This window comes from Microchirus variegatus, assembly GCF_963457635.1.
Source record: "Microchirus variegatus genome assembly, chromosome: 2".
NCBI lineage: Eukaryota > Metazoa > Chordata > Actinopteri > Pleuronectiformes > Soleidae > Microchirus > Microchirus variegatus.
Window position 1 is genome coordinate 42,831,425 of NC_139803.1, and position 26,889 is coordinate 42,858,313.

Below are 26,889 nucleotides of genomic sequence, written 5' to 3' on the forward strand. Positions count from 1 at the left end.
TAGCTGAGCGAGCTAGCCCGGTCACGTGACACACGGCCGTCTCCCTGTCGCCCTCTAGTGTCGGAAAGAATATTTTCTCTGAGTCAGAAACCCACAAATAAACAGTGATTCCCAGGTTTTAATGTGTATTTATCAACGAAATATGAGTTACAGAGTGAAACATATCACATGTTTATTTGTTTTATTTATTATTTATTTATTTAGTTTACTGACTTTTCTCGCTTGTTCTGTGCCCTGAATGCAACTTCATCCCTTCTGGATCCTTTGTTAAAAACATGTCATGTCATGAATGTTTGTATGTGACAAATTTGTATTAAAAAATAAAAATAAAATCAATATTTTTTTTATTTATATATTTTATCGTTTTAAGTCAAAATGACACAGTTTTGAAAGAAAATAGAGCAACACATTGACTTGAGTTTCAGTTTCCAATTTTATTCCTGTTGTCAGACTGCAACTGGTCCACACACACACACGCACACACACACACATGCACACACACTGCTAGCTTTGTCGTAGCCAGGGGTCAAAGGTCGTCGGTAGGACACGTTACTACCTGAGTTTCCTTTCATTAGTAAAGTTCCAACATGGCCTCTCTGACTGACAGGCGACTTGAGGCCGCTCAGAGGTCAGAGGTCACGTAGGGTCAGTCTAGCGTCACCTGCTGTGACATCATCACGGCGCAGGTGGAGTCGTTGGTCTGTTTTTTCTGCAAGTTACCGCGGTAACCTGAGGTCAGCTGGGGGGGGTTTTCTTTGGGGAGGAGCGCGGTCGTCTAACAGCCCAGTCCGCTGATGGAGCCGATGCGGTCCATCTTCCTCCCGAAGCATCCTCTTCCTCCCACCATCGACTTCCGCGTCCGCCTCTTCGTCTTTGCCTGGCGCCGCAGGAAGTCCAGGAAGAAGCGGGGGACCGCCTCCCGCCGGTCACCCGATCTCCGCCCGCCGGCGGGGGTGGCGTGTGCCGCCGAGCCCTCGGTGACATCGTCGGAGGTGGCCGTTGCCAAGATGAGAGACGAGAGGCGGGAGCCGAACAGCGAGTGCAACACCTGAGGAGGAGAAAGAGACCGTGATGATCTTCGTTTGGCTAAAAATCTGAATCGAGGTGTACCACAAGGCTCCATCATAGGCCCGCTCTCTGACCCATTTACAGCTTTATAGATTTATAATTGTATTAGCTGTGCCAAAATGGAAGTGAGACTGTATATTAGACAAAAATATGATGTTGTCAATGTATAATTGGATTCAAGCGCACTGTGCGAAAAACAAGGGGGTCTGGGGGGGTTAGACCCCCCTGGTTAACACTCAAGACCCCCCTGAAAGCCTCAAAGGCAAAATTTGAGGGGGGTCTAAACTAGGGCTGGACGATTAATTTTTTTGGCTTCTCACGATCATAAAAACATTATAATCGAAGAAAAACGATTGGCATGGCGCGGCGTGTATGTAAATTCCTATGCTCGAAAAACACCTTGAATGCACCCGTGTTACGTGCAGCTGCAGCAAGCGTGTGTGGAAAAAAAATATTTAAAATTGTTTTTTTTGCATATATAAAAAATTATATATAAAAAAAAAAATTTGTTTAAAATGTTTTTTTGATTAAAAAAAAAAAAAATCCATAATTTTTTGGAAACTCAAAATCTTGGAAAAAAAATTGTTTCAAAAAACATTTTGATAAAAAAAAAAAAAAAAGAAATCCAAATTATTTTGGAAACTCAAAATCTCGACTTTAAAAAAAGAATGGTTTCAAATTTTTTTTTTAAAAAATTTTTTAAATTATATTTAAAGTTGAGTTTTGGTGGTTCAATAAATACTCAAGTTCTGAAATCACTGAATATCGTGTCTATTAATCATGATTTCAATATCAGTCAAAAATAATTGTGACTAATATTTTTGTATATTATTATGTTCTCAAGCAGAAGTCTCGAGAGACGTTTCATGTTCAACACTACTCTCGCGCTATTTTCTCAGCAGCGAGTAGGTGCGTAACTTTATTGACATCCAGCGACGCAAACATTTGATGTACATCATCCCCCGCCCCATCACACTCAGTCATGGTGCCACACCACAAAATCACCGTCTCCACCAATTCAACAGCAAACATCCCGAGAACACAGCAGGGCAGAACAACAACACTCAGAACATGCAGAGCAAACATCAAACTGCAACACATCAAAAAAAAAACACGAAAAAACGAAAAACGAGAAAACCAAATTCAAATAAACGGCCCGATTTTGGTTTTTGCAAATTCCTTTTTTTGTTTTTTCGTTTCTTAATTATCAATATCACGGCAGTGATACCAGAAGCGGAAGTGAGGCGTAAAAACTTCAAAATAAAAGCGTGCTAACTTATTTTCATACATTTGTTACCGTTGTCGTTATACACCCGTATGTAGTACATTTATTTTTAATAAGTGAAGCCATAATAGCTGGTTGTTTGCTTAATAGACAGACAGACAGATTGATTGATTAGTGATGTTTATCCTCTACCAGTAGGTGGCAGTTTGAGAGTATTTAACTGTGTGCCTGGTTTGCTCATAGCCAGGTTATTGATACAGATGTATTGAATGATGTTGTATAACATCATGTTATGTTTGGTCTTATAATACAGCCATTCTCAACTTTGGGGTCCCGACCCCAATTTGGGTCACGAGATGATTTCTGGGGTCGCCAAATCATTTAGAATCATTTTCGAAAAATATCAAAATAAAAAATATATATATTTTTTTTTTTTTTGTAATATATATTATATTATTATATATTATTATATATTTCGTAAAATATTTTTGAAAAAAAAAAAAAAAAAAAAAAGTTTTTTTTAAATATATATTTTTCTATGATTTGGACCCACAGAAAGCATCTCGCGACCCCAATTGGACCGAGATGCTTTCTGGGGGTCGCCAAATCATTTTGGAAAATATTTTAAATTTTTTATTTTTCTTTTTTTTAATATTTTTCTATGATTTCTGGGGGTCGCCAAATCATTTTGGAAAAATATATTTTTAAAAAAAGTACTTTTTCGCCCAACCGCTCGTCGTCATTCTAACGTCTGATCGGGGTCGCGAGATGATTCTGGGGTATCGCCAAATCATTTTGGAAAAATATAAAAAAAAAAAAAAAAGTTTTTTTTTAATATATATTTTTCTGTGATTTGGACCCACAGAAAGCATCTCGCGACCCCCGCCAAATCATTTTCGAAAAAAAAAAAAAAAAAAAAATTATGATTTTTATTTTATTTTATTTTATTTTTCTATGATTTTTGGGGGTCGCCAAATCATTTTGAAAAAATATGTGTGTTGTGGCTTTTGTATTCGTGTTGTGGCTTTTGTATTTGTCCTGACACCTCTGGGCCACCGTACTGATCTACATACATAACATAATACACTTTGCATGCTTTCTTATCCTTTATAACCAGGCAAAATATAAATCATTTTATTTGTAATTTTGTATTTTTAATGTTTTAATGAATTGCTTTCCAAATGGTGCTGTGGAAAAGGCCCACACACAAGCCCACATCTGCAGCGTGGCACCTGGGGTGGAGATGCCCCCCCCCCCCCCCCGATTATTAATGGATATTTCGCACACTTTTCAAGCGGCACCTAAAACAAGGCCAAATTAATCGATAAAGTTTGTAAACCACAGAAAGCCCATTGAGAAAATCTGTGATTTTAGCTCACGGTGGAGACACAGGAGCTGCCGGTCTACTGCTGCCTCGTGTGGTCAGCTCGCGTACTACTGGTGGCACACGCACCGCAGTTTGAGAACCACAGACGTAACTGTTACGACGTATTACATGTAACGTGCGTTAAAAACCCGCCGTACGAGTAAGGTTGGACCGACTGACGGCGGTGAAGACCCACTGACCTGTTTGTCGTCGCGTCGATGCGGCGGCCGCGTCTCCACGGCAACGACGAGGTAGAGGAGGATGAGGAGAGGGAGAATAGATAAGGACAGAGAGGACGCCATCTTTGTTTGGGGTCGAGAAACAAAAACAAACACGTATCACGACTCATTCACAACACAATCCATCGCCGTCGATCGTTTGTTGAACTTTTAGTAAGTTTATTGGTTTCGATAAACTTAATAAAAGTTTGAATTAGTCATCAATGTGTGTGTGTGTGTGTGTGTGAGACCGACTGACCTTTCAGGATTTACTGAAATGATCCAACGATAATCCACACGAACAGGATCCTGCTGTTCGTCGCTGATTGGTCATGTGACCTGCTCACGAGTTTCCAGTCCAAAATATTTCCCTCCAATCGCAGCGATCGATTAGTCGATCGGTTGTCGTCAGGCGATGGCGAGGGTTTAGTCCTGTGGGAGGAGGACGTGTCTGCGGTCGACCGGGACGCCGACGCTTTTTATATACGAGACGGTGCTGTGATGTCACACATTCCTGCTGCCGTCTCCCCCGACGACGGTGAGTCTTTCACACACACTCACACTCAATGTGTGTGTGTGTGTGTGAGTGTGTGAAAATAGCAATATGGACCAATCGGATGCAACGATTCACCAAACAAATAAACATTCTGCGAGAAATGTTTGAGTCGTTGAGTCCTGGGGTCAGAGGTCGCCAACAAAGGTCCTTGGAGATGTTCCAGAAGTCTTTGAATAGAGAGTAGAGGTCTGTGTGGAGCTTCCAAGATGACTTTTGATGGTTCTTAAAGGGTTCTCTGATGACGGCAGATGATGATGTTCCAAGATGTTCCACAGGTCCAGGGTTTCTTGGAGGCCTTCTGAGTTCCTTTGAAAGGCTAAACGGGTCCTTGAAGGACCTGCAGTCATCCTTGATAAGCGGTGGTGCACTTAAAGGTTCCAAGATAACTCGTAATGGTTCTTAAAGGGTTCTCTGATGACGGTAGGTGATGATGCTCCAAGATGTTCCACAGGTCCAGGGTTTCTTGGAGGCCTTCTGAGTTCCTTTGAAAGGCTAAACGGGTCCTTGGAGGACCTGCAGTCATCCTTGATAAGCGGTGGTGCTCTTAGAGGTTCCAAGATAACTCGGAATGGTTCTTAAAGGGTTCCAGTGTCTTTGGTGAAGATAGAACGATGCTTCAAGATGTTCCACGAGTCCCTGACGAGGGAGCAGAGGTTCAGTTTGGAGGCTGGAATGGATCTTCAGGATGTTCAAGGAAAACTTTTAGGGTTTCTTGGAGGCCTTCCAAGTCCTTGGAAAGGCTAAACGGGTCCTTGGAGGACCTGCAGCCATCCTTGATAAGCGGTGGTGCACTTAGAGGTTCATTAAGAGGTTCCAAGATAACTCGTAATGGTTCTTAAAGGGTTCTCTGATGACGGTAGGTGATGATGCTCCAAGATGTTCCACAGGTCCAGGGTTTCTTGGAGGCCTTCTGAGTTCCTTTGAAAGGCTAAACGGGTCCTTGAAGGACCTGCAGTCATCCTTGATAAGCGGTGGTGCACTTAGAGGTTCCAAGATAACTCGTAATGGTTCTTAAAGGGTTCTCTGATGACGGGTAGGTGATGATGCTCCAAGATGTTCCACAGGTCCAGGGTTTCTTGGAGGCCTTCTGAGTTCCTTTGAAAGGCTAAACGGGTCCTTGAAGGACCTGCAGTCATCCTTGATAAGCGGTGGTGCTCTTAGAGGTTCCAAGATAACTCGGAATGGTTCTTAAAGGGTTCCAGTGTCTTTGGTGAAGATAGAACGATGCTTCAAGATGTTCCACGAGTCCCTGACAAGGGAGCACAGGTCCCGTTTGGAGGCTGGAATGATTCTTCAGGATGTTCAAGGAAAACTTTTTAGGGTTTCTTGGAGGTCTTCCAAGTCCTTGAAAAGGCTAAACGGGTCCATGGAGGACCTGCAGCCATCCTTGATAAGCGGTGGTGCACTTAGAGGTTCATTAAGAGGTTCCAAGATAACTCGTAATGGTTCTTGAAGGGTTCCAGTGTCTTTGGTGAAGACAGAACGATGCTTCAAGATGTTCCACGAGTCCCTGACGAGGGAGCAGAGGTCCCGTTTGGAGGCTGGAATGATTCTTCAGGAGGTTCAAGGAAACCTTGTAGGGTTTTGGGCTTGGGGGGCTTTCAAGTCCTTGGAAAAGCTAAACAGGACCTTGGAGAACCTGCAGTCATCCTTGATAATCCTTGTTGAGCAGTGACGAACATAGAGTTTCATAAAGATGTTCCAGGCCAAGCAGAAGGACTTGAGAATGTTCCAGGAGTCTTTTCCTTGAGGAGGTTCCAGGGACAACTTTTGAGGGTCCTGAAGGGTTCCGGTGTCTTTGCTGAGGCTAAAATTGTGCATGAAGATGTCCACAAGATCCTTGAAGAGGGACCATAGTCCTGAGATGATGGACATAGGTACCTGGGTAACTGGCAGACTTGAGAAGATTCCAGGAGGCTGGTATGATCTCGACACTTTTCGAGGTTCTTGAAAGGTTCCACGGTTCCGGTGATCCTGGAATGATACGCAGAGCTACAGAAAAGTTCCCAGGAGTCTTTAAGAGTCCTTAAAATTGACACAGAGAAACTATCCAGGAGTCCTGTTGAGATGGTTTTCTGCAGGTTAACACACCTGGAGCTCTGGTGTGAAACAGCCAATCAGAGCGCAGTATTTCGACCCCACTGAAAACTCTCTCTCTCTCTCTCTCCTCACAACCTCTGACCTTGGTCGTCCGGCCTCCTTGTAAACCGTCACCGCAGCGACCGGGTCGTAGATGGCAACAATTTCCTGTGGAAAGGGGCGGGGCTACACACATTCACATGGTCTGAAGGATAGGTGTGTGTGTGTGTGTGTGTGTGTTTAATGACCCCCCATCGTCTTTGTCCCAGTCAGACAAACTCCGCCCCCATTCAGCTTCGACGTCATCAACCACGCACATAAAACACACACACACACACACACACTCACAGGGATAATAGCTCATCAGTCACCTTATTAGAGAGAAAGAGGTCACTGATCACAACACAGTGCAGTGTGTGTGTGTGTGTGTGTGTGTGTGTGTGTGTGTGTGTGTGTGCATTACAACACACACATTCCTGCCCCCCCACAGCGACACACACACTCGACTCACGACCTGAAAAACCAGAATAAACCAGATGAAAACTCCCTGAGACCAAAAGTCCCTGAAGAGGTCCCGGAGGAGCTTTATTAGCTTTATTAGCTACCTGGAAACGAGCTCCAGTGTCCTGTAGAGGGCAGCACAGGGCCCTGGAAGATGTTTCAATGGCTCAGGAAGGGTTGCCAGGGCTCTGTGTGCCAAGTTCCCCCAGGTTTGAGGGTTGTCCCGGGGGCATTTTGACAGCTTCAGAACTTCAGACGTTCACGCTCGAGATCTCAAAGATACCGACGGGGGCCTCGAGGAGCCGGGGAACAGGAAGGAGGCAGAACTGAGGACCTAAAGGAGGCGAGGAGGTCGAGTGTCACCGCGCCTCGTCACTCCCTCTTCACGCTGCCGCTGCTCGTCGCCGGGCAACAGACGGACTTCTCCCCAAACTCCTCGGTCACTCGGCGGCATTGACGTCACGACCGCGTGGACATGAATAATGGATCTGTCTGAGTGTGAGAATCGGCAAATTGCTTGCAAGGTCCGGGTTTTTATACCTGGCCTCAGTTTCAGAACTTATCAAAACTAGTTTTTGGTGTGGGGGGTGATAAGGTTCCATGATGACAGGTCCTTGTTCAAGGGATAGTTCAGAATTTTGGACATAAGACCTATTTTCCAACTCTGGTGTGATGGAGACGTCTGGAGACGGTTTTCAAGAAATTTCGTTCAGTTCTTCCAGTTGCTGAGTTCGCTGGTGCTATGGCTAGCACAAGTCAATGGTACAAGCTAGCATGGCATTAGCAACCCTCATACCGACTCCACAGTGCACCAGCAGCGTCATACTTCCTGTTAGGCTATGGCAGCGGCGGACTGATTCCGCTGCTTCCTTCTTATGCTACCTTTTTATGCTACCTTGTTATGCTACCTTTTTATGCTACCTTTTTATGCTACCTTGTTATGCTACCTTGTTATGCTACCTTTTTATGCTACCTTGTTATGCTACCTTTTTATGCTACCTTGTTATGCTACCTTGTTATGTTACCTTTTTATGCTACCTTGTTATGCTACCTTGTTATGCTATCTTGTTATGCTACCTTGTTATGCTACCTTTTTATGCCACCTTGTTATGCTACCTTTTTATGTTACCTTGTTATGCTACCTTGTTATGCCACATTGTTATGCTACCTTGTTATGCTACCTACCTCTGACAACAGTAGATTTGACTCCATGGTGACGGCAGAACACTGAGGATCATAGTTCCTGAACTATCTTTTATTGTTTTTAATGATTCCGCTGCTACCTTTTTATGCTACCTTGTTATGCTACCTTTTTATGCCACCTTGTTATGCTACCTTGTTATGCCACCTTGTTATGCTACCTACCTCTGACAACCGTAGATTTGACTCCATGGTGACGGCAGAACACTGAGGATCATAGTTCCTGAACTATCTTTTATTGTTTTTAATGATTCCGCTGCTACCTTTTTATGCTACCTTGTTATGCTACCTTTTTATGCCACCTTGTTATGCTACCTTGTTATGCCACCTTGTTATGCTACCTACCTCTGACAACCGTAGATTTGACTCCATGGTGACGGCAGAACACTGAGGATCATAGTTCCTGAACTATCTTTTATTGTTTTTAATGATTCCGCTGCTACCTTTTTATGCTACCTTGTTATGCTACCTTGTTATGCCACATTGTTATGCTACCTTGTTATGCTACCTACCTCTGACAACAGTAGATTTGACTCCATGGTGACGGCAGAACACTATAGATCATAGTTCCTGAACTATCTTTTATTGTTTTTAATGATTCCGCTGCTACCTTTTTATGCTACCTTGTTATGCTACCTTTTTATGCCACCTTGTTATGCTACCTTGTTATGCCACCTTGTTATGCTACCTACCTCTGACAACCGTAGATTTGTCTCCAGGGCGACGGCAGAACACTGAGGATCATAGTTCCTGAACTATCTTTTTAGTGTTTTTAATGATTCCGTGTCCGTTGTTCTGTAAACACGGCTCACGGTGATGACGTCACAAAGAGAACAGAGCTCTCCATTCAGAACCTCATTGTTTATCTGCGAAACCTTGGTGTCTGTGCTAACAGGAAGTGGTCCCTCCACTCCACTTCCTGCATCACAGTGCAGCTTATTTGTGCAACCGCTAACAGGAGGAGGCAACAGACAGAAAACAGGCAGCCATGTTTGTTTGTTTGTTTTCTTCCCTCATCTTTATTCAACCTTGTTGTGTTTTATGTAGAAAACATCATGAATGGAATCATAGCCGGGGAGGCGGAGGTCAAACCCACCGTGACCTCTCACCCCCCCCACGGCTCGTAAGGGCGGAGTTTGCCGTCGTCAGTCGGTTGTCGTGGCGGCGCTTTAGTTGATCTTTGGGTGGCGGAAGTCTTTGCCGGCAAACTTGGCCTTGTCTCCAAGCTCCTCCTCGATCCTAAAGGTCAGAGGTCAAATCGCACGAGGTCGTCTTTTTGGTTTTTCCCGTCAAAAAAAAAATTATGTGGCTTTTACTTTGAAAAAGGCAGGAAGTTCTCACCTCATCAGCTGGTTGTATTTGGCCAGACGCTCTGATCTGCAGGGGGCGCCGGTTTTGATCTGAGAGAGAGAGAGAGAGACAGGTGGTCAAACAGGTAGACAGACAGACAGACAGACAGACAGTCTCCGTGTCTGTCTTCATACCTGTCCAGTGCACAGTCCGACCACCAGGTCAGAGATGAACGTGTCCTCCGTCTCTCCGGAGCGATGGCTGACCATCACACCCCAACCACTGCTCTGAGCCAGCTTACACCTGAGAGACAGGCAACATGTGAGGTCAAAGGTCAAAGGTCGCCGCTGTATAACAATATGAAGACAGACAGACAGACAGACAGATAGGTGTCTTACGCCTGGATGGACTCGGTCACTGAGCCGATCTGGTTGACTTTGAGCAGCAGACAGTTACAGGCCTTCTTGTCCACCGCCTGCTGGATCCTCTTGGGATTGGTCACTGTCAGGTCGTCTCCTACAATCTGATTGGTCAGACACAGGTCAATGTCAACCACTGTGCGACATACAGGGGGGTCTGGGGGGGGGGGGTTAGACCCCCCTGATTAACACTCAAGACCCCCCTGAAAGCCTCAAAGGCAAAATGTGAGGGGGGTCTAAACTAGGGCTGGACGATTAATTTTATTTTATTCATGATTTTGATTTTGGCTTCTCACGAACATGAAAACGTTGTAATCGAAGAAAAACGATAAATGCGCCGCGCGGCGTGTATGTAAATTCCTATGCTTGAAAAACACCTTGAATGCACCCATGTTACGTGCAGCTGCAGCAAGCGTGTGACGTGTGGAAAAAAAAAAAAAAAAAATTTTTTCATATATAAATTTTTTTTTCAAAAGATTTTTTTTTCTCAAAATTTGTAGTAATTTTTTTTTTTAAAAAGTCGAGATCTCGATTTTCCCCCAAAAAAATATGGTAAAAAAAAAATGTTTTATTTACAAAAAAAACAACCTAATTTTTGGGAAACTCGAAATCTCGACTTTAAAAAAAAATGTGTTTCAAAAAATTTTGGGATTTTTTTTTTTTTTGAAAAGTCGAGATTTCGATTTTTCAAAAAATTATGGAAAAAAAAATATTTTTCAAACAAATTATTTTTTTCATATTTTTTGGGAAACTCAAGATTTCAAAAAAAAAAAATTGTCTTTTTTTTTTTTCCTCATGTCACTTCGGGGGCTCCGTAATTTCTGGCTGTTCTTTTAAATTATATTTAAAGTTGAGTTTTGGTGATTGAATAAATACTCAAGTTTTGAAATCAATGAATATCGTGTCTATTAATCATGATTTCAGTATCAGTCAAAAATAATTGTGACAAATATTTTTGCCATAATGGTCCAGCCCGAGTTTAAACATGTTACAGTGTCATTGAAAAACATGTTTTTTTCCTAAAGATCTTTGTAATTTCAGTTTTACATATATGATCTACATACATAATACACTTTGCATGCGTTCTTATCCTTTATAACCAGACAAAATGTCAATTATTTTATTTGTAATTTTGTATTTTTAATGTCTTAATGAATCGCTTTCCAAATGGCGCTGTGGAAAAGGCGCACACACAAGCCCACATCTGACAGGGAAGCCAATACTGCAGCATGGCACCTGGGGTGGAGATGGCCCCCCCCCCCCCGATTATTAATGGGTATTTCGCACACTGATGTCACCTGTGTGTCTCACCTGTATGTCCACAGAGGCAGTGAACTTGGCCCACTGTTCCCAGTCGTCTTGGTCGAACGGATCCTCGATGGACTGGACTGGAAAGAGACACAAGGACAGATACACGTCACGAGGACGTCAACAGACTCACGTAGACGGCGTGATTACCAGTGGGCGTCCACCTCACCGGGGTAGCCCTTGATGAAGCTGCGGTACAGGTCTCCCAGCTTCTCGCCACTGATGTGCCTCGCCGGGTCATCGGGGGACTTGAAGTCCAGGTCGTACTTTCCGCTGCGGTAGAACTCGGAAGCGGCGACGTCCATGCCGATGATGATTTTGTCGGGGTAGCCGGCCTTCTCGATGGCGGTCTTCAGCAGTTCCAGAGCTGCGGGGAGACAAACGCAAGACGGGGTCAGCCGAGGAACATTGCTGTTGCGGGCAGAGCCGTTTCTGGCTATATGCGGACTATGCAGCCACCAGGGGGCCCCCAAGCTGCAAGTTCAGACCCATATTTTATTATATTTTTAAGAATTAAAAGTACCTGTCTTTATTTGCATGTATTGCATATATTCATTATGCATATATTTGCAAAGCATGTAAGGGTTCGTTGGGTAATCAGGTAAAAATGCCATTATAATGCATTCTATTTATTTAGAAGTAAGTTATTTTTTACTGTTTCTGAATCGTGGGTTAAAACTTTTATGTTATGCTACCTTTTTATGCTACCTTTTAATGCTACCTTGTTATGCTTCCTTGTTATGCTACCTTTTTATGTTACCTTGTTATGCTACCTTTTTATGCTAACTTGTTATGCTACCTTGTTATGCTACCTTTTTATGCTACCTTGTTATGCTACCTTTTTATGCTACCTTGTTATGCCACCTTGTTATGCTACCTTTTTATGCTACCTTTTTATGCTACCTTGTTATGCTACCTTGTTATGCTACCTTTTTATGCTACCTTGTTATAGTACCTTTTTATGCTACCTTTTTATGCTACCTTGTTATGCTACCTTTTTATGCTACCTTGTTATGCTACCTTAAAGTTTATATTAAACATTTTTCAAGAACATACTGTATCTGTTAGGAATCTCTACCTCGAGGAATCTCTACCTCGAGTTTGAAAAAATAGGGGCCCCCAAATAGTATCTCGCATAGGGCCCCCAAACAGCTAGAAACGGCCCTGGCCGCGGGGTTCGGTAACGTCCGTCAAACGCGAGCGCGTCTCACCCTCGTTGTTCTCCAGGATGTTCGGGGCGAAGCCTCCCTCATCGCCCACGTTGGTGGCGTCCTTCCCGTACTTGGCCTTGATGACGTTCTTCAGGTTGTGGTAGACCTGGACACAAACATTTTTGCGAGTGAGACACAGAATCAGCAGAGCCAAGCGGCGGCGTGCGAAACGTGCGAACCTCGGCGCCGATCCTCATGGCCTCGTGGAAGTTGGCCGCTCCGATGGGCAGAATCATGAACTCCTGCATGGCCAGTTTGTTTCCAGCGTGACTTCCGCCGTTGATGACGTTAAAGGCCTGAGGTGACAATCGTTTGGACACAGTTACAGGAGCGGTAGCCGCCAGCTAGGCTAACGCAAGAGTTAGCGTTAAATTAATCTTCTGTGCACTTAAGCCCCTCCCACTTACGGGAACAGGAAGGATGACGTCTTTGTGACCAGCGAGGTCGGCGATGTGGCGGTACAGAGGCACGCCCTTCTCTGCTGCTCCGGCCTTACAGACGGCGAGAGACACGCCCAGGATGGCGTTAGCGCCAAACTTAGCTGCGGAGAGAGACGGGTTAGCCAAAGATCAATAAACAGACAGATAAGTCAGATCAGACCGGTCCTTACATTTGTTCTCAGTTCCGTCTAAATCCAACATGAACTTGTCGATCTTCTCCTGCTCCACAACACTGAACTTCTGCAAATATAAGACCATCGTTGTTGTTGTTGTTGTTTATGCTGATGACGTTGTTATTTATGTCGCTGTCGCTGTCGTTGTCGTTACCTTCTCGATCAGCGCGGGCGCGATGTCCTTGTTCACATGATTCACGGCTTTTAATGTACCTGCAGGGGCAAACAAACATGTCATCTCCCGCCCCTGCTAGTAGGAAACGATAGCTAGGCTAACACCCGCGGACATATTTTGTCAAGCCATGTAAATGCCCCCAATTTCTTCTTCTACTGCTACTCTTAAGACTACTACTTGTAGCGCTACCTCAAATGCTAGCAAAACGACAACTACTACAGCTAATGCTACTGTTAAGACTTCTTCTTGTAGGGCTAACGATACTGTTAACAAAACTACAAATACTACAGTTAATACAACTCTTAAGACTACTTCTTGTAGCGTTACCTCAACTGCTAGCAAAACTACAACTACTACAGCTAATGCTACTGTTAAGACTACTTCTTGTATTGCTACCGATACTGCTACCGATACTACAACTACTACAGCTAATGCTACTCTTAAGACTACTTCTTGTAGCACTACCTCAACTGCTAACAACACTACAAATACTACTACAGCTAATGCTACTCTTAAGACGACTTCTTGTAGCACTACCTAAACTGCTAGCAAAACTACAACGACTACAGCTAATACAACTCTTAAGACTACGTCTTGTAGCGCTAACGATACTGTTAGCAAAACTACGACTACAGCTAATACAACTCTAAAGACTATGTCTTGTAGCGCTACCTAAACTGCTAGCAAAACTACAACGACTACAGCTAATACAACTCTTAAGACTACGTCTTGTAGCGCTAACGATACTGTTAGCAAAACTACGACTACAGCTAATACAACTCTAAAGACTACGTCTTGTAGCGCTACCTCAACTGCTAGCAAAACTACAACTACTACAGCTAACCCTACTCTAAAGACTACGTCTTGTAGCGCTACCTCAACTGTAAACAAAACTACAACTACAACTGTAAATGCCCCAAATTTCTTCTTCTACTGCTTTTTTACGGCTGATGTGATTGCACAGTCTATTTTGTCGATGTCACTTCCTGGATCTGACCTTTGCCCAGGTAACGAGACTTGTCTTGGTCACGGAGCTCCAGGGCCTCGTGGACACCGGTGGACGCTCCGCTAGGAACTGCTGCCCTGAACAAACCTGAGAGACGGAGACGGAGACAGAGCGGTCAAAGGGACGTCAATGCTCTGGAACGGACCATCGTAGGTTAAAGTACGGGTGTGTGTGTGTCCTCACCTTTAGCCGTCCACAGGTCAACCTCCACCGTAGGGTTTCCTCTGGAGTCCAGAATCTCCCTAGCGTGAATCTTAGTGATGGACATCCTGACTGCGGGACAATAGATTGGAGAATCGTGAGAACGTGGACACTTGAGGCACTGACTCATAGTCAGAGCTGATTGTGGTGTGAGCGCCCCCCTGTGTCCAGAACCAGCCCTTTTTTTTCAATTATCCAGTGCGCTGTGATGTGAAAATCACCGATTTTCTGGCTGGACTTTGGTGCGGGAGAGTGAGCGGTTAACAAACGTTCAGCGTCCCTGCTGGCAGCCACGTTTTACCGTCTTGTCTCAGGCTGGTTTTCAGCACAAGGGGGCGCTCACAGTGCAGTCAGTACCTCATAGAACCCGAACTGTCTTTGAATAAGAGAAGACATCGACCAATGACCTTGAAAACAAACAACCGTGACTAAGCAGAGGTCAAACCACTAATGTCTCTCTGTGTGTGTGTGTGTGTGTGTGTGTGTGTGTGTGTGTGTGTGTGTGTGTGTGTGTGTGTGTGTGTGTGTGTGTCAGACCTGCTGCAGAGACTCTGTTCAACGCCATGACGCCTCCACGGTGGCTGACATCAAAGTTACACGTTATCAGAGCAGACCCCGCCCACGTCTACCCCACACAGCCAATGAGAGAGCTTCTCTCATGACAGAAGGCCAATGGGTCAAAGTAGGGACATACCATTGTCGGGAGGGTGGGGGGGGTTTGGGGTTTGGTGGTGGTCAGTGACCGTGTGTGTCCTCCAGGGACAGTTCTAAATACAGTCAGACTCCTTGACCTTTCTGTGATACAGTTACACTCACACACTCCTGACATTTGTGGAGGTATTTGTGAACCCTGAAAACTCAAAGGTCCTTGTGTCTGCGCTCACACTCAACCTCAGTGACCCCTCCGTCACCCACTGTACACCGTCCCGACACACGCCTAGCAACTGTTTTGTTAAAAATCTATTTTTAACGTCTATGTTAGCCTATCAGTTATTAGAATGCTCACGCCAACAATGCTACTGCTAACACTGCAACTGCTAATATTACTCTTAACGCAACTGTTTCTGTTAAAAACTACAACTACTACATCTAATACTACTCTTCAGACTGCTGCTTCCTCTCGTACCTCAACTGCTAACAAAACCACAATTACTACAGCTAATGCTAATGCTACTCTTAAGACTACTTCTTGTAGCGCTACCTCAACTGCTAGCAAAACTACAACCACTACTACAGCTAATGCTACTCTTAAGACTACTTCTTGTAGCGCTACCTAAACTGCTAGCAAAACTGCAACGACTACAGCTAATGCTACTCTTAAGACTACTCTTAAGACTTATTGCTACCAATACTACAACTACTAGAGCTAATACAACTCTTAAGACTACTTCTTGTAGCGCTACCTCAACTGCTAGCAAAACTACTACTACAGCTAATGCTACTCTTAAGACTACTTCTTGTAGCACTACCTCAACTGCTAGCAAAACTACAACTACTACAGCTAATGCTACTCTTAAGACTACTTCTTGTATTGCTACCGATACTACAACTACTACAGCTAATGCAACACTTAAGACTACTTCTTGTAGCACTACCTCAACTGCTAGCACATTACAACTACTACAGCTAATGCTACTCTTAAGACAACTTCGTGTAGCGCTACCTCAACTGCTAGCAAAACTACAACTACTAAAGCTCATGCTACTCTTAAGACTACTTCTTGTAGTGCTACCGATACTGCTAGAAAAACTACAACTACTACTACAGCTAATGCTACTCTTAAGACAACTTCTTGTAGCGCTACCTAAACTGCTAGCAAAACTACAACGACTACAGCTAATGCTACTCTTAAGACTATGTCTTGTAGTGCTACCTAAACTGCTAGCAAAACTACAACTACTACAGCTAATGCTATTCTTAAGACTACTTCTTGTAGCGCTACCTCAATTGCTAGCAAAACCACAACTACTACAGCTAATGCTTCACCTAAGACTACGTCTTTTAGCGCTACCTCAACTGCTAGCAAAACTACAACTACTACAGTTGACACAACTCTTAAGACTACTTCTTGTAGTGCTACCTCAAATGCTAGCAAAACTACAACTACTACAGCTAACTCTGAAGACTACTTCTTGTAGCGCTACCTCAACTGTAAACAAAACTACAACTACTACAGCTAATACTACTCTGCAGACTACTGCTTCTTCTAATATTACCTGCACTGTGAATGCTAATGCTAGCTTCTCCAAATATTATAATATCGTAAGGATATGACTTCACGTTGCCTTGATACGTTAATTCTGGCGTAAAACATATAAAAATAAGTTAATTTGTAAACAGTACTGGTAACACAAACACTACTGCTAACATTTCTTGTAAGACTGCGGCTATTTCACCGCCGTTAATGCAACCGTTACTGCTAAAACAAATGCTACCACTGCGCCTGATGCTAATACTACTGTGCAACGGCTAATTCTATCACTAACGCTAACACTACCGCTATGAGTACTATTGATGACAGTACTGCGACTGCTAGAACTACAGCTAATGTGGCTGCTAATACTGCCGCTCCTGCTGATATGACAGCTAACACGGTCGCTAGTAATACTGTTAACAATGCTAATGTTAATGCTAATGCTAATGTGGCTGTGAGTGGTGGCACTTATTCTAATAGGATTGTTAAGGTCATACTCTGACGGCCTCCTGACTCTCAACATGTCCTCATGTCCTCGTCCGTCCGTGTGGACTTTGACCTTTGACCTTTGACCTTGGTGTAGCTGAAGGTTGAAGCCTCAGAGGTTTGTTTGTTTTTTTTAGTTTCCCGTCTTTTGTCGCTTCACTGACTGTTGGTAAAACCAGTGACTGAAACATGTTTTCAGACACAAACGGACCAGTCAACGCTCAGCAGGAAACTCCAGTAGATTTTCAGAATAAAAGAGGGAAGTGAAGCGGGTTTTGACGAGTGACTGGAGACAGATTTAGAGCAACAAGCGGAAACCTGGACACAAATCAGAAGCAGAGCCGGAGCGGACTTCAGCCTACCTGTCAGAGAAGCTGTCGTCTGTGGCCGTGCGTCTGTCCGTCCGACTGACGTGGAACGTGTGTGTGTCTGTTCTGTGGCAGCGTTTTTATAGACGCTCCCTGAGACGGGGAGGGAGCTGCCAGGGGAGGCAGGGAGCGTCTGCATGTGACATGACCACAAAAAAGAGAAGGAAAAACCCCACAGCACCAACAGCTGACACACAAATGACAACACAATCAGGCCTGAAGACACGTTTGTGGTCTTTTTTTTTTTACACTTCTTTGTGTTTGTTTTGGTCATTGTGTCTTTGTGGATGTTTAAAGTTCACTTTTGCTCATTTTGTATCTCACATCTCTTTGTGGACTTTTTTACATCTCTGTCTTTGGTTTGTAGTTTCTTTTGGGTTGTTTTTGTCTATTTGTGGTCATTTTGTGTGTCTTTTAGATTGTTTTTCTTGATTTTGTGTCTTTTTAGATTGTTTTTCTTGTTTTGTGGTCATTTTGTGTCTCTTTTGAATAGTTTTTCTTGATTTTGTGTCTCTTTTGGATAGTTTTTTCTTGATTTTGTGTCTCTTTTGGATAGTTTTTCTTGTTTTGTGTCTCTTTTAGATTGTTTTTCTTGATTTTGTGGTGATTTTGTGTCTCTTTTGGATAGTTTTTCTTGATTTTGTGTCTCTTTTGGATAGTTTTTTCTTGATTTTGTGTCTCTTTGGGATAGTTTTTCTTGTTTTGTGTCTCTTTTAGATTGTTTTTCTTGATTTTGTGGTGATTTTGTGTCTCTTTTGAATAGTTTTTCTTGATTTTGTGTCTCTTTTGGATAGTTTTTTCTTGATTTTGTGTCTCTTTTGGATAGTTTTTCTTGTTTTGTGTCTCTTTTAGATTGTTTTTCTTGATTTTGTGGTGATTTTGTGTCTCTTTTGGATAGTTTTTCTTGATTTTGTGGTGATTTTGTGTCTCTTTTGGATAGTTTTTCTTGTTTTGTGTCTCTTTTGGATAGTTTTTTCTTGATTTTGTGTCTCTTTTGAATAGTTTTTCTTGATTTTGTGGTGATTTTGTGTCTCTTTTGGATAGTTTTTCTTGTTTTGTGTCTCTTTTAGATTGTTTTTCTTGAATTTGTGGTCCTTTTATGATAGTTTTTCATGTTTTGTAGTGATTTTGTGTCTCTTTTGGATAGTTTTTTTTTATTTTGTGTCTCTTTTTGATAGTTTTTTTTGTTTTGTGTCTCTTTTAGATTGTTTTTCTTGATTTTGTGGTGATTTTGTGGCCCTTTTTTGATAGTTTTTCATGTTTTGTTGTGATTTTGTGTCTCTTTTGGATAGTTTTTCTTGATTTTGTGGTGATTTTGTGTCTCTTTTGGATAGTTTTTCTTGTTTTGTGTCTCTTTTGGATAGTTTTTTCTTGATTTTGTGGTGATTTTGTGTCTCTTTTGGATAGTTTTTCTTGTTTTGTGTCTCTTTTAGATTGTTTTTCTTGATTTTGTGGTCCTTTTATGATAGTTTTTCATGTTTTGTAGTGATTTTGTGTCTCTTTTGGATAGTTTTTTTTTATTTTGTGTCTCTTTTTGATAGTTTTTTTTGTTTTGTGTCTCTTTTAGATTGTTTTTCTTGATTTTGTGGCCCTTTTTTGATAGTTTTTCATGTTTTGTTGTGATTTTGTGTCTCTTTTGGATAGTTTTTCTTGTTTTGTGGTGATTTTGTGCCTCTTAGATTTTTGTGTTTCCTTGTAAAGACAGGCAAAAAAAAATATATATATATATATATATAGAGAGAGATAATATAGATATATTATATACTGTATGACTGTGGGGGGTATGACGGTCCCTAACTCTTGCACAGAGAAGGTCAAAGTTCATTTGAAGAAGAAATTTGAGAACAGCCCGAGAGTGACTGCAAAGGGCAATGACACACAAACACACACACATACACACAGACACACACACAAACACACACACGTACACACACACACACACAGGCCTGTCCAGTGTGTGTATAAGTGTCACTGCAAAGGGCAACGATACACACACACACACACACACACACATACAGAAGACACCTTACCCTTTACACTCACCTTTAAGTGCACTTCATACGCACACACACACACAGACACACACAGACACACACACCAGGCTGCAGGCTAAATATAGTATAAATAAATATAGTGCACATGACTCGATCAGGGAGGGGGGGGGGGTGTGGTCCATCTCATTTATATCTTTAATTCAAATTCAAACTTGTATCAAGGTTTTTTTTTTTTTCAAATGACACCATTTCTGACCCCACTGTCGACAAGCTGCTGTATCAATAAAGCACGTTTGAATGACGTCACGGATCAAGTGATGGAAGTAGCTGCAGCGCTAACTCGTTGTTTTTGTAACCATAGTAACAGCAATACGCACACACACACAAAATTAAAACAAATTAGCTTGCGAGTTAAGACTTGAGGTAAATGGAGGATGCTAATGGCTAGCCGCCACCTAGCTCACGAGCCCTGAGTCAATTAGGTGATGCTAAAGGTGCTAAAGGTGCTAAAGGTGCTAAAGGTGCTGTCGTCTGAGATGTCAACCAGGAAGTGACTCATACTTACAAGCTGAAATAAGACATATCGCCACCTAGTGTCATGGAGGCCGACACTATTTATTCAGAAGACATGTTTGTGGTATTTGTGCTTGTTGTGGACATGTTGTGTCTCTTTGTCGTTGATTTTGTCTCATTTGTGGTCATTTTGTGTCTCATTAAGATAGTTTTTGTTGTTTTGTGACCATTTTGTGTCTATTTAAGATAAATGTTGTTGTTTTGTGGTAATTTTGTGTCTCTTTAAGATAGTTTTATTTGTTTTATGGGCATTTTATGTCTATTTAAGATAGTTTGTGTTGTTTTGTGGTCATTTTGTGTCTCTTTTAGATAGTTTTTTAATAGTTTGTGGTCATTTTGTGTCTCTTTTAAAAAGTTTTTAATAGTTTGTGGTCATTTTGTGTCTCTTTTAGATAGTTTTTAATAGTTTGTGGTCATTTTGTCTCTCTTTAAGGTTGTTTTTGTTGTTTTGTGGTCATTTTGTGTCTATTTAAGATAGTTTGTGTTGTTTTGGGGTCATTTTGTGTCTCTTTAAGGTCTTTTTGTTTTTTTGTGGTCATTTTATGTCTATTTAAGATAGTTTGTGTTGTTTTGTGGTCATTTTGTGTCTCTTTAAGATAGTTTTTAATAGTTTGTGGTCATTTTGTGTCTCTTTAAGGTCGTTTTTGTTGTTTTGTGGTCATTTTATGTCTATTTAAGATAGTTTGTGTTGTTTTGTGGTCATTTTGTGTCTCTTTTAGATAGTTTTTAATAGTTTGTGGTCATGTTGTGTCTCTTTCGGGTCGTTTTTGTTGTTTTGTGGTCATTTTATGTCTATTTAAGATAGTTTTTAATAGTTGGTGGTCATTTTGTGTCTCTTTAAGGTCGTTTTTGTTGTTTTGTGATCATATTGTGTCAGTACAAACATAGCTGGACACAAACACACAGACAAAAGGGTCAGACTTTCATATTAAACATATTTCTCTTTATTCAGGAGTGCTGTCAGCTCAGTGTGTGTGTGTGTGTGTGTGTGTGTGTGTGTGTGTGTGTGTGTGTGTGTGAGACAGTATTATGACAACATAGAGGAACACTTAACTTTTCCTCTGCTGACACTAAAGTGTTGAGAATAAAAATCTAAACAAGCAGAACAGCAGCTGTTTTCTTGGCAGGAGTGGGGCCAGGGCTGGGGGCGGGGCATGGCAGCCATGTTGGTTTGGCGGTTGCAGAACCAGAAGTTGGAGTTAATAGCCGCTCTCCCGCAGTTTTGTAACAACATAGTTAACTTTTATGTTTATCTGTCCAGCGTGAGCACCTTCCACTCCTTTAGCGAAAACCAGAGCTGCGGGAAAACAGAGACACAGGCATTGGTTGAGTGAGCATAGCATGCTAACGCCGTCCACCATCTTGGTTTAGCATGTTAGCACAAACACGACACAGCACCTCAACAGCGCACCTTTTCATCATAAAGACATTATTTATTGTAAACTATTTATCGTTCCATATCAAAACAAACGCTTTTATTTTGAAAGTATCATCGGTAACTGTCGGGCCGGCTACTAGCCAAACTAGAAAGTCAATATGACCCCCGCTTTGACAGGTTAGGGTTAGACAAACGTAAACGATCCTATCCTAATATGACCAACCACCACAAGGGGGAGCAGTTACCGGTTAAATTGTTGTAAAGTTAAAAATCTGTGAAAACATCTAGCAAAGGAATCACGAGGAAGTACCGAACGATTCTGCAAACAAATCTTTTTTTTTTTCAAACGACTCTAACGATTCAGTTACACCTGGTTTGCGTCGCGTACGAAACGACGCAAACTACGGCGTTCGAGACCGACGTTCTGCTCCGGGCCAGCAGGTGGCGGTGGCGGCGGCGGCGGCGGTCCTACAAATCCAGCTCCACGGAGTTTGTCCAAGTTGGTAAAAAAATACGTTTTTTAAAAAATAAGCTAATCTCCTAGCATGCTAGCTGGTCGAGTGTTGCGTTTTCTTACTTTTGACTGTTTTGCCGACACAGATGACGAAGCTGTGTCCCTGTTTGTCGCAATTCGTCTTCAGGTCCATGCAGTGTTCCGACTCGTCCAGAAGGTCCCTGATGAGTCGGCACTTCTCGCCACTGACGTGAGGACCGTTTGTGAATAATTCCGGGCCGGCTTTCACGACTCTCTTAATCTCATCTACCTGAAAGAGAGAGAGACACACACACACACACAGATTAACACACACACACACACACACACATGCTTTTCCTGGTGCACTTTTGAGGACCCATGATGCACGATGCAGTAGTGAGGACAAACAAAATGTCCTCCTCTGTCAGGGTGGAGTTTCAGCTCCACTGGTCGGACTGGTTTGACGCCGCCTGCTGCAGCGGATCATGTGCTGTACTTCAGTCAGTGTAAAAGAAGTAAAAGTACCTTTACTGTACTCCTAATACCCCACTGTATGTGTAAAAAGTACTCTGTTCGTGTACGTTCGTACTGTAAAAAGTACTCTGTTACTGCTGAAGTTCTAATTCCACACCTTTTCTGTCAAACTGTAAGTTTTAGTATTTACACAAACACTGTAAAAGTGAATCAATGATGAAGTTTTTTGAGTAATCCGTTCATTTATCACATAAATTAATTCATTCTTAATTTTTTGTTTAAACCCTAAAGTCCGTTTGGACACATTTTAGTGCATTTTTTGTTTGTTTCTCTTGACAAATTTGACTTTTCCCTCTAACAGAACACAGTGAACCAAATTTAAAACTAACTCTTAAGACCTTGGAGGCCAAAAATGTGCACTTCCAAAAAACTGCATTCATCTCTTTTAAAAAAAGTATTTTTTTGAAAGGTTTTTTTCTTTTTTAAGTAAATAAATAAATAAATAAATGACAACAGTGACTTGACATGATCACGTTTTTTTTAAAAAGAGATTTATGCAGAAAAATGTCGTTTTTGGAAGTTGCACATTTTTGGCCTCCAAGGTCTTCAAAGGGCAGTGAACGAAAGTGAAGCCCGAGGGTTAATTATGTACGACATTAAAACGAGCGACACGTGATCGACGCTGTTAAAAAATAAATAAAATAAATAAATAAATAATAACAACAATAAGATTGTCTGCGATTATCTCCCGTTGGGTTTCGGCGATCGATCGGCGAAGAGTCGACTCAGCAGAGCGCGAGAGAGGAATGTGACGAGTCATGACATGACCCACACACACACACACACACACTGAGGACCTGCACAGACAAAACCCCTAACACACACACACACACACACACACACACATGGTGTGTGTTTGTCTGCCTTTGTGAGGACCAGCCTTGGACCCAACTTTTAAACGTTTTTTTCGCTTAAAGTTTTTAGGGTTAAATTAAGGCCCTTTAGTCGTGATGGTGAAGGTTAGAGGTCACACAACCTGCAGGCCGACGTTGTGTAATCGCACACACACACACACACACACACACACTGAGAAGGAGAAGTGAAGCGTCTCCACTTCCTGTCTTTGGCGCGCTCTTTTTTTTCGACAGACGCGTCCTTATAAGGGCAGTTGAAGTCGACGACGCTCGGCCTTAAAAAAAAAAACCCGCAGAAGCTTCCGGTCGACGACAAAAAACGCGACGTTTCACACGACGTCTGCGAGACCTGCGAGAAACACACACACTCTTGTAAAGATACAATCAGAAAAAGCACCTGAAACACACACACACACACCCGCCCGCCCGCCCCACACCCCACATCCCACCCCACCCCACCCCGCCCGCCTGGAACCAGCAGGGCGACAAAATGAACACGCCCACGAAAAAAAACACAGAAAGTGACAGCTGCTGCGCAAACTATTTGAACACGTCCGATGATGTCACGTGACGAAAAAAGTTTTTTTTTGGTTCGTTCGCCGTTGAAGGAGGAAGTGGAGTCACACAAACATGACTGTGTGTGTGTGTGTGTGTGTGTGTGTGCGTGCGCGCTCACCGAGATGTTGAAGCCAGAGGTGGACGCCCACACGCTCTCTTGGCCGGGTTCGTGGCAACAGATCGCCGCCTCGGCCACCAAAATTTTTCCACCATCCCCGGGTGACAACATAGACTGGAGCCAGCCGTCCCACGACATACTGATCACTGACGCACACACAAAACACACACACACACACACACAAAACACACACACACACAACTATTTCAATGCAAACTCCTGTAGAAACCTGCTCAATCAACAGTTGATCTCCAACAACAACACACAGATCGTGCTTGCGTGTGCGTGTGTGCGTGTGTGCGTGTGCGTGTGTGTGTGTGTGTGTGTGTGTGTCAGCGCTCACCTGTGCAGGTAGACTCTTGTGTAATGAGGAAGAGACGGAGAGAGAGAGAAGTCGAATGCAAAAAAGGAGGAAGATGAGGCCTCTTTTATAGCACTGACCCCTCCCAGGCTCCAGGCAGCTTCCTGTCTCTCTCTCTCTCTCGCTCACTCACTCGCAGTGTCTCTCTCTCTCTCTTACCTGGGAAGTAAAGAATAAGGAAGTGTGTACACACACACACACACACACACACACACATTCCTGAGCCAGTACAGACCTGTGGACCCGAGGATTGCGAGTATGTAACGTCTCTGTTGGATCCCGGTGACGACCGGTCTCACATGTTCAATAAACGGATAATAATCCAGATTTATTTCTATTTGTTTGTTTTCTCTCGCTTGTTTGATGTGAAAGTAAACTTTACAGTTTTACTGTGAGTACATAAGGAAACTTCACTCACTCTCCTCACACCAAACCCCCCCCCCCCCCCATAGAGAAAACCAGTGGTTTTAGCTCGCCGGGGGGGGGACACACACAGGAGCTGCTGGTCTAACTGCTGCCTCGTGTGGTCGCGTTGTGCCACTGAGGTCAATCAAAAAATAAGACGTTTGAATGTAGTGATGGAGGCAGCAGTGGATTAACTCCTGTGTGCTGTGATGTTAAAATCACTGGTTTTCTCTATGTGGTTTGGTGTGAGCGGCTACTATGACCAGCTAACCTAGCATCACTGTTTGACATTAGCAGCTACTATAACAGTTAACCTAGCATCACTGTTTGACATTAGCAGCTACTATAACAGTTAACCTAGCATCACTGTTTGACATTAGCAGCTACTATAATCAATATTCCGGGCATCAATGCAGCTACTATAGCCAGTTGTCCTAGCATTGATGTTTGATATTAGCAGCTATAATAAGCAGTTAACCTAGCATAAATGTTTGACATTAGCAACTACTATAATCAATAGTCCTAGCATCACTGCAGCTACTATATCCAGTTGTCCTAGCATCAATGTTTTACATTAGCATCTACTAAAACAAATGACCTAGCATCAATGTTTGACATTAGCAGCTACTATAACAAATTGACCTAGCATCAATGTTTGATGTTAGCAGCTACTATTACTAGTAAACCTAGCATCAATGTTTGACATTAGCAGCTACTATAACAAATTGACCTAGCATCAATGTTTGATGTTAGCAGCTACTATTACTAGTAAACCTAGCATCAATGTTTGACATTAGCAGCTACTATAACCAGTTAACCTAACATCAATGTAAGACATTAGCATCTACTATAACCAGTAAACCTAGCATCACTGTTTAACATTAGCAGCTACTATTACCAGTAAACCTAGCACCAATGTTTGACATTAGCAGCTACTATAACCAATTGTCCTAGCATAAATCCAGCTACTATATCGCGTTGTCCTGGCATCGATGTTTGACATTAGCATCTTCTATAACCAGTCGACCTAGCATCGATGTTTGACATTCACAGTTTCTATAACCAGTTTTCCTAGCATAAATCCAGCTACTATATCGAGTTGTCCTAGCATCGATGTTTGACATTCACAGCTACTATAACCAATTGTCCTAGCATAAATCCAGCTACTATAACCAGTTGTCCTAGCATAAATCGAGCTACTATATCGAGTTGTCCTAGCATCGATGTTTAACACTAGCATCTTCTAAAACCAGTCGAACTAGCATCAATGTTTGACATTCACAACAAACAACAACAAATTGACCTAGCATCAATGTTTGACATTAGCAGCTACTATAACAAATTGTCATAGCATCAATGTTTGACATTAGCAGCTACTATAACAAATTGTCATAGCATCAATGTTTCATATTAGCAGCTACTATAACAAATTGTCATAGCATCAATGTTTGACATTTGCAGCTACTATATCCAGTTGTCGTAGCATCGATGTTTGATATTAACAGCTACTATAACCAGTTAACCTAGCATCGTTGTTTGACATTAGCAGCTACTATAGCAAATTGTCCTAGAATCAATGTTTGATATTAGCAGCTACTATAACAAATTGTCCTAGCATTAATGTTTGACATTACGAGCTACTATAACCAGTTGCTATGGCATCTGTATTTCCCATCTGTGGATCCAGTAACCATTTTGCAGATTCCTAGCGGCTACTTTAGCTGCTAAATTAGCAAGCTAAAAACAGCTGCTACAGTCAGAATGATTTTAGCAAGTAGTGAAAATGTGCCTTGTGCATGGAGCGGCAGGCAGCAGTTGCTGTGTGTTTGTGTACCTGTTGTTGTCTCTCTGTGAGGACCAGCATACAGGTCAAACAGGTACAGACGAGCTGAGCCTCCCTATGCAAACCAGGCGAGTCCAGCAGAGTCGTCACCTTTGACCTCAGGGCAGGGAAAAAAGAAAGAAGGGGGGGAGAACGAGTTTATACTTGTCATCATCTACAGTATGCATAGCCCTGGGGTGTACACACACACACACACACACACACACACACACACACACACACACACACACACACACATGCAGTATCTAGTTCAGTGGTTGAATACAGGAAGCAGGAAGTAGAAACTCAGAGCAAACTTCAGCGTGACTCTCA

General features: G+C 42.6%; 3 protein-coding genes across 3 annotated transcripts; all 3 read right to left on the minus strand.

Annotated features, from left to right (window-relative positions):
* Nucleotides 1–775: 775 nt before the first annotated feature.
* On the minus strand, nt 776–3,961 carry LOC310944300 (C-type natriuretic peptide 2-like; the record flags this gene model as incomplete). Its single annotated transcript, XM_083910034.1, has 2 exons — nt 776–1,048; nt 3,860–3,961. The coding sequence occupies 2 exons, from the start codon at nt 3,959–3,961 to the stop codon at nt 776–778; spliced, it is 375 nt and encodes a 124-aa protein (XP_083766160.1).
* Nucleotides 3,962–9,204: 5,243 nt separating this feature from the next.
* On the minus strand, nt 9,205–17,555 carry eno3 (enolase 3, (beta, muscle)). The gene is made up of 14 exons (XM_083910015.1): nt 17,479–17,555; nt 14,419–14,508; nt 14,227–14,322; nt 13,209–13,267; nt 13,052–13,121; nt 12,849–12,982; nt 12,621–12,737; nt 12,442–12,547; nt 11,400–11,597; nt 11,234–11,310; nt 9,902–10,026; nt 9,698–9,806; nt 9,555–9,613; nt 9,205–9,452 (listed from the first exon to the last, which is right to left on the minus strand). Exons 2-14 carry the CDS (start codon nt 14,501–14,503, stop codon nt 9,383–9,385), a joined length of 1,305 nt encoding a protein of 434 aa, XP_083766141.1. The 5' UTR covers nt 14,504–14,508; nt 17,479–17,555; the 3' UTR covers nt 9,205–9,382.
* A 3,442-nt stretch (nt 17,556–20,997) lies between these two features.
* Nucleotides 20,998–26,754, minus strand: pfn1 (profilin 1). Its single transcript, XM_083910033.1, has 5 exons — nt 26,569–26,754; nt 24,312–24,488; nt 23,969–24,114; nt 22,007–22,193; nt 20,998–21,348 (listed from the first exon to the last, which is right to left on the minus strand). Exons 3-5 carry the CDS (start codon nt 24,104–24,106, stop codon nt 21,251–21,253), a joined length of 423 nt encoding a protein of 140 aa, XP_083766159.1. The 5' UTR covers nt 24,107–24,114; nt 24,312–24,488; nt 26,569–26,754; the 3' UTR covers nt 20,998–21,250.
* Between the last annotated feature and the right edge of the window lie 135 nt (nt 26,755–26,889).